This window comes from Engraulis encrasicolus, chromosome 7 (assembly GCF_034702125.1).
Source record: "Engraulis encrasicolus isolate BLACKSEA-1 chromosome 7, IST_EnEncr_1.0, whole genome shotgun sequence".
Taxonomy (NCBI): Eukaryota; Metazoa; Chordata; class Actinopteri; order Clupeiformes; family Engraulidae; genus Engraulis; species Engraulis encrasicolus.
Genome location: NC_085863.1, coordinates 39,273,882 through 39,281,381, shown reverse-complemented (window position 1 = coordinate 39,281,381; position 7,500 = coordinate 39,273,882). Strand labels below are relative to the sequence as shown.

Sequence of the window (7,500 nt, the reverse complement as noted above, 5' to 3'; positions counted from 1 at the left end):
GCGCTCGAGTGAGCGGGCACTGTTTGTTTCCTCATATGCCCCCATCTTGAGATTTGGCTGGCTTTGTCTTTGTCTTTGTCTTTGCCTGTGTGTTTCTTTCCATGACCTCCCGTGACCATGAAAAGTTCTCCTTTCAGGTCTTGTGAGACCACGGCACCACAGGTCAGCTTTGTACTGCTACTTGCTGAGATCAAATATGTGCTACCCCATCTATCAATAACATGTCAAAACAGCAGCACCCAGGGAAGGGGTTGAGAAATGCCCGAGGCAGCATGTACTCTGTTATTTCTGTCTGTGCTCGCGCTGCTTGCACAGGGCATTAGTGTCTGCACGCTGTCCCTGCGCTCGGAACAAAAGAGGGGAAAACTGCAGCACGCTCCAGCACTTTGGATCCTCTCCTTGTAGCCTCTCACTGCGTGACATTCAGATAGCATGGAATGCATGACTTACACCGCCTAAGCATGTGGCTCCTGCACCAAGCTCCAAGTATCTCTTCTCCGAGATTATGATTAACCTGCGGGAATGGAAGAGCCTTCATGGGGCAGTGAGCACACAAACCCTGTTAATAAATCATCCCCCGTAGCCCAAGCCAGCCACATAAGGCCACAGCCACGCATCTACGTATCGCCGGCCATCACCATGTCAGACAGAATCAAACAAGTGCCTATTGCAACCAGACTTGCAGTACAATGGCATTCACTCAGCTAGTCTCTTATCTGTTTGAAGGAATGTTCCAGATACATAGAAAAATCCATTTTCACCTTGGAGACAGTTGATAAAGCCACAGTTGTCCCTACACAATGATTACACCAACAGTTGTTCTCATGGGAAAGAAATGTTTCAAGGGAGGAGCACGATATTACTTTGCAAACTCACAGTTCCTGGAACCCAAAAATACTAGGTCATTACAATAGCAAAAGGCATTCTCTACAATTGAAACATGATGGAAACGAAACGTGGATCGTAAAAAAACACAAAAGCCTGCACCGTTGACATGACAGGTCAGTATCTTGCGATGTCAATGTCTCGCAGTGTGTGGGCACCTGCAGGGCACTCCATTGGACATGTGAAAAGGACTGCCGACCGTTATTTTATTTTTTTTGGTGGGCAGAAAAAGAACCATGAGGGCCCCCAGTTTCTTCTGTTACAACCAGAGGTAGACTTTTGGTAAGCTGAAATCTGAAAAGAACATCAATGCAATGGGTCTCCACTGTGCTCCACTTCCACGTTATACCTCTGTGCTTTGTTACTCTCTCCTCTCTGTCTTGTGTCTCCTCTGTCTGTTATTCCCATGCCCCCTCCGTCTTAAACACAGTCTGTTTTTATCATCCCCACCCTGTTGCCTATCCCCTGTCGCACTGCAGATGCAAGAAAATGTATGCACCAGAACAAACACAGTTCTGGGTCATTGTTTTTTTGTTTTTTTGGTGTCATGTCTCTTTTTTTGGTTGCGTTCTTTCTCTTTTTTTCATTTGTTTCACTCACTTTTTTTCTTTTCCTTTTCATTTTCGTGTTGAATATATCATTTGACAAAACGAGAAGTCCATATGTGTGGAGTGGGTGGTTGGCGGCTGTTGGCTTCGTGGTGGAGGTGGTGGCTCTTTGCTAGTCTGTCTTTGGGGAGGATGGGATAAGACGGGCGGGGGAGGTGATCTGTTTGCACTTGGAGTGGCAGGGCTTGGCGGGCTGGGAGGAACAGATAAGATGGATGGATGGATGGATGAACGTATGGATGGATGGACGGATGGAGGTCATTCACTAACAGGGCCGTAACAAACAGAAATCCAGTTCCTGCGGCTTGCGCTGGCCCGCGCAGTGCTCCCTTGGCAGCAGCAGTCCCGTCTTGGTGGTGCAGCGCAGCGGCCGCCGCTTGAAGCCCTTGCCGCAACTCTTGGAGCAGGGGGACCAGTCGCCCACGTCCCACTCCGGGCACGGGTCCCCGCAGCCCCGCAGGGCGCTGGGCCGCTTGCCCGTCTCACAGTCCGCCCGTGCACCGCCATCCGGCCCCAGGCACTGCACCATCCGGCGCTGGAAGCCGTTGCCGCACGTCACCGAGCACTGGTCCCAGCCGGACGTCTGCCAATTTCCCGGCGGCGTCTCCTGCTTGGGGTAGGACGGCGGGGGAAGCTTCTCCTTCAGCATCTCCCCTTGCGGCTTCCCCATACCGTCCCCTGCACCTCCTCCGCCAACGCCTCCACCGCCTCCCGCTCTATCACCCCCACCTCCGCCACCGTCCTCAGACAGCACGCTGTTCTGGGCCCGCGTGCGCTCCTCCTTCTTCTGCACGCGCTCCTCCTTGGACTCGGTCCGGGGCAGGTAGAAGGAGTAGCGGATGCGGGGCGGTGTCATCTGGCCCACGGAGAGCACCTCCACGGTCAGGGCCTCCCCGAGGGGCTTGACGGCCTGCAGGGTCTCGGCCAGTCCCGCCGTGCCGCTGTAGCGCAGCAGGCTGCCCCGCACCAGGATGTCCCGCTCCACGGCCGACACCACGTAGTTCCCGTTGAGCAGGTAGACGCCCTTGCCGTTCTTCACGGCCAGGTAGTTGTCGTCGTTCACTATGCCCTTGTAGCCGCGCTGCCGGATGTCCACGTTGGCCGCCCCGGTGGGGAGCATGACCACGAAGTTGTAGCCGTGTCTGGAGGAGAGGAGAGGAGAGGAGAGCGCACACACACACACACACACACACACACACACACACACACACACACACACACACGCACACCCACACACAGATGGGAAAGGATGGGAGGGGAGGACACACACATATGCACATACACACACACGCACACACAAACAGAGCACAACATTACGTCAAGATGTTTTATGGACACAGCATGGTGTGAGTAATGCAACATGTCAGCCGGAGTGGTAGAAACTGGGCCAAGGTAGGGTGTGTTCATGTGTGTGTGTGTGTGTGTGTGTGTGTGTGTGTGTGTGTGTGTGTGTGTGTGTGTGTGTGTGTGTGTGTGTGTGTGTGTGTGTGCATGCATATGTGCGTGCTTGTGTCTGTGTGTGTGCGTGCGTGTGTGTGTGTGCACAAGCATGTCTATGTGCGTGTGAGTGTGTGTCTGTGTGCATGCATATGTGCGTGCGAGTGTCTGTGGGTGTGGGTGTGCGTGTGTGCGAGTGAGTGTGAGTGTGTGTGCATGCGTGTGTGTGTGTTCGTGTTCGTGTGTGTGTGCGCGAGCAGTGCTAAGTGCACTCACATAGGCTTTGTGAAGAGGCCAGAGACTTTCTTGCAGTTTCGGTTGTCTCCCCCACAGATTCCACACTTGTCGAATTTCTTGCTGGAGCCCAGCTTGCCGTCACACCCGGCCTTGATGCACTTTCCTTGGACGCAGACCGAGGAGGAGTCCGGAGAGCAAGGCGTGCCATCCACCACCTGCAAAGAGAGAGAGAGCAAAAGAGACAGAGAGAGAGAGAGAGAGAGAGAGAGCAAAAGAGAGACAGAAAGAGATAGAGAGAGAGAGAGAAAGGGAAGCACAGATATGATCTCTGGCTTTATTCCATTTGTCGAGAGGATGCCACAGAGGATTTGTTAACAGAACAACACATTCCAAAAATCTTCCAAACCCCACTTCAAATATCGGGGTCTGGCCGAATTTCACAAAACCAGCCAACATCACAGCTCTTTTTTCTATCATGACTCGATTTCCTTTTGTCTAGAGTGCACTGCTCACAGACACATGGGCCAGCATCCCAGACCAGTCGTGTCTTTTAAGAAATATTAGGAGTTCAAATTTTGTTGCTCAGCACTAGCGCAGCACAGCACACTCTGATCCCATCTCTTTCCCCCCATCATCATGATCGCAAAAGTCGGCCAGGTCACGGCGTGCGTGCCCAGGTCAGAGTGTAAGCAAAGTGTGAAGCGCATGCATCATCGGGTCAGCGAGGCTCTTGTTTCTGTTTCGGCAACTCCTGGCTTGCCTTGTTTCTAGGGCGAGGGACTAGGGGCCATGCTTAAGTGCACCTTGACATGCTAAGATCCACAACATTCTCTCTCTTTCTCTCTCTCTCTCTCTCTCTCTCTCTCTCTCTCTCTCTCTCTCTCTCTCTCTCTCTCTCTCTCTCTCTCTCTCGCCCCTGCCCTGCCTGCCTTTTGCTGTTAAAGTGGTTCTGGCTTAGCGTGTACATCTATGCCTCTCAGCCGGATTGCTAATGACTGTTTGTTGGGCAGCACGAGCGAAGTGAAAAAAAGATGGAGGTAGTATTTTCTCTTCTGTTCTCTCTCTCTCTCTCTCTCTCTCTCTCTCTCTCTCTCTCTCTCTCTCTCTCTCTCTCTCTCTCTCTCTCTCTCTCTCCCTATCAGTCAGGCATGACACGGTACTCATCCATCCAACCTGTTCTGGGGTCAGAGGGCTCTGCTCTCCATCACCTCTGCTGCTAACGTGAGATCCCTCCTCTACTCTACTCTTCTGCTCCTCTGCAGGTTAGGCAGGAGCCACACATACCTCTTCCGACACATCCTGCGCAGTTTCACTCATCACCTCTTGTATCTGCGAACTATTTACCCAGCTCCCCACACTCTCTACAATCTGTCCACCCCACCGACCGAATCCACCCCATTCCCTTATGATTCACAGCCTCTCCAGTTCCTTCCTTGCTTTCCTTTGGACTCCTATTCTACTCCCTCCTTTTTCATTCTTAACTCCCTCCTTCTTCCTCTCCTACTCCCTATTTCCTCCTCTCCTAAGCACTTGCTGTTGTTAGACATTGCTTGGTTACATGGCCTGACATAACAAACAGAGCCCAATTTGTGATTTCAGTGAAATATAAGTATGTTTTTATTAGGAGTATCTCAATCAGTGTTTTGCTCTAGTTGAACTCAAAGATATGTTAATGTTTGAAGGTACAGTGTTTTCCACATGACTTCAAAGGAGATGTAACCTCCACAGGTGTTGTGTCTTCAATGTACATTTGATATAACACAACATACGTTTCAGAGGCTTCTGCAACTCCTAGTGATGGCGTTGTGTTCTGTGAAGTTTGTTTGCTAACTGTCCAGTCAACAGCATCACTAGTCCTGGACTCAATAACGGGGAGTTTGTAAATATTTTTCCAGATGGGTTATATCCAAGAAACTGTTTAACACAGAGGTCTCCTAAAAGCAACTTCAGTGGTGCAAAGTCCACCCAAGCAAGAGCCAAGCTCTCTGGTCCACTAACAAATCACCTCACATTTTAAAAAATCACTAGGATTTATTTGACCAAGTTCCACTGTTATCATCACAGTCAAAAACAAACCATTTCAAGGGCAAATAATAAGCAGTTGAAATACTTGACCTCAGCTTGAACCAAAGTGACGAGCCAGCCATTGTAGCAGCCCCCGTGGCTGAGAACTAGCTGACCAGCTGTGAGACTCGATAACAATGTAACGGGATATGTACACAGTTTCTGTGCAGAAAGAATGTAGAAAAGGGAGATTTGAGATTTTTGTGTCAGTTTTTTTGTGTTCCCTCACCTTGGGAGCAAGGACGTAGAAGTATCCAGTGCCGTTGGCCCTGCAGATGAGCTTGCACTTGTCCTTGGGGGAGACACCAGAGTATTTGGGCACCCAGACCACGGAGGGCGTCAGACGGTTGGTGTTGAGGCTGAAGCCGTTGAAGGCCTCGCACTGCTCCTCACGGTAGCTCTTGCCTGGAAGTCACACAAGGAGGTCGGAGGTCAAGCGTTATAGGGGTCAAGGGTCGCGACTCAGGAGAGCCTGCAACGCAACTCAAGGGGGGATTTGGAGGTCCCGCTGAGGTCAGCGGGTGCAGTTGCTGTCAGACTGAGCCCATAAACTCCTCAAACTACGCTATTAACACTCCACTCCATGGTAGTACTGGGGAGCAAAGCCTGACAAATTTCTGTACTGGATAACGTTGCTGGAGTCCTACGCTGGTGGAGAAGACGAGCAGAACTATTTAAATTAACGAAAACGACTTTGTTGTTTCAACATCTTAAATTATTGACAATTGACCACGATTAAAACATTGATTTTATCGGAAAAATAGTCTTCCCTTTATCTTTGTATTGGGTTATTGTCTTTATGCATTTTTGTCGCAGCAAAGAAATACACTTTCTGAAACTCCATTCCAAAACTACAACTCCTATGCTCATTTGCCTCTGCAGGTCCAGAATAGGGGGATCCACACATTTTGGCCTGGTCAGTTCAAGTTCATTCAATGTACACACCACCATATTCACACAAATACATTAACAACTTTTTTGTTGGTCCCCTTACCTGTGTCTGGGCATGGAATTAGGTTACAGGAGCGGTACTTGACCCGTACCCCCTGGCAGTATTTTCCCCCATTCGCAGGCACCGGATTGTTGCACTCCCTCTTGGCCAGCTGCACCCCACCTCCGCACGTCCTGGAGCATGTTCCGAAAGCGCCCCACTTCCCCCATCGGCCATCCACCTGAGAGGGGGTGACAAAAGAAAAACGAGTCCAGACCAGTCGCTACATGGACTTGACTTGAGCATCTTCCTGCTGCTTTCAGCCTACATGAGTTTTTTTCTTCTTCTTTTTTTGGCTTCCATGACATGCCAAAAATTATCTGTGTGTGCAGCCAGAAGGTAACGAGTAGGCACTGACATGCCGAACTCGAACTTGTAATACACACTTGGCTAATGTCACACCATCATGACAGTTCCAAGAAATGACTCCTAGCATCTCACAACAAGGAGATTGCTGGACGCCGCTGCTACCACAGCATTTGGCAGAATGTGCTACAGCAGGAAGATGAAAGCATGAACATTCTGATCCTAATCTATGGTGTCTTCTCCCATTAGCCCTTGTTACTAGGCCAGCGTACATGTATGTATAGGGGCTTCTGAAGTAGACCTGACGTTTCGGAACCACTAAGGTGAATTCCAGGACAACAGGCGGACAGCCCGGGTTCAAGTAAAAAAACCCTGCCACATATTTGCTCCAGCCAATTCTAGTTGATCCTAATTACTACTCCCCCAGCCACTGATAGATTGATGAGATACTAATTGGTGAAATCACCTGCTTGGAGCAGAAGCAAAAGGCAGAAGAGCTTTTCAAAGTGATGTCAGTCAAGGTCCATGTTGAAGCAAAGCAGGGAAACTGTCCAACAAAAGTCTCTATGTATATCTACAGAGATGTCTATGTGCATACATGCCACTCACAGACATTCCAGATGCAGCTTAACCTACTTACATCTATGGCTCTAAATTAACTTTTTTTTCATCACTAACCAAAAGGGAAAGTGACATTTCACCAGCATTTGGCCGGTTGGCTGGTGTTAATTTAGAGTCCTGCTGACATCACATGAAAAGGATCCATATCTGGCAGGACCATGGTATAGGGGGGTTAAGTGGACTGAGTCTCCAGGGCCCCACATATGCGCAGGACCCACACAGGGTCAGATATACTGTATCAGTGAGGTATTTATTTGAGCTGTTCGTATAGGGCCTAGAATTTGCTGTTATGCCCCTGGGCTCGACTGCTGGTTAGAGGCTTTTACACAGAAAAAACTGATGTCTAGGTCT

At 49.8% G+C, this 7,500-nt stretch overlaps 1 protein-coding gene across 1 annotated transcript in view; it reads right to left on the bottom strand.

The window, feature by feature from the left end:
• The window catches only part of adamts15a (ADAM metallopeptidase with thrombospondin type 1 motif, 15a), a 24,885-nt gene that overhangs the window by 1,118 nt on the left and 16,267 nt on the right, over positions 1 to 7,500 (bottom strand). The window contains exons 5-8 of the mRNA XM_063203500.1: positions 6,226 to 6,403; positions 5,461 to 5,636; positions 3,207 to 3,382; positions 1 to 2,635 (exon numbers count right to left, since the gene is read on the bottom strand). The exon at positions 1 to 2,635 is cut by the window's left edge and continues 1,118 nt beyond it. Coding sequence (XP_063059570.1) covers positions 1,759 to 2,635; positions 3,207 to 3,382; positions 5,461 to 5,636; positions 6,226 to 6,403 — 1,407 coding nt within the window. The 3' untranslated portion in view covers positions 1 to 1,758. The remainder of the gene's footprint in view (positions 2,636 to 3,206; positions 3,383 to 5,460; positions 5,637 to 6,225; positions 6,404 to 7,500) is intronic.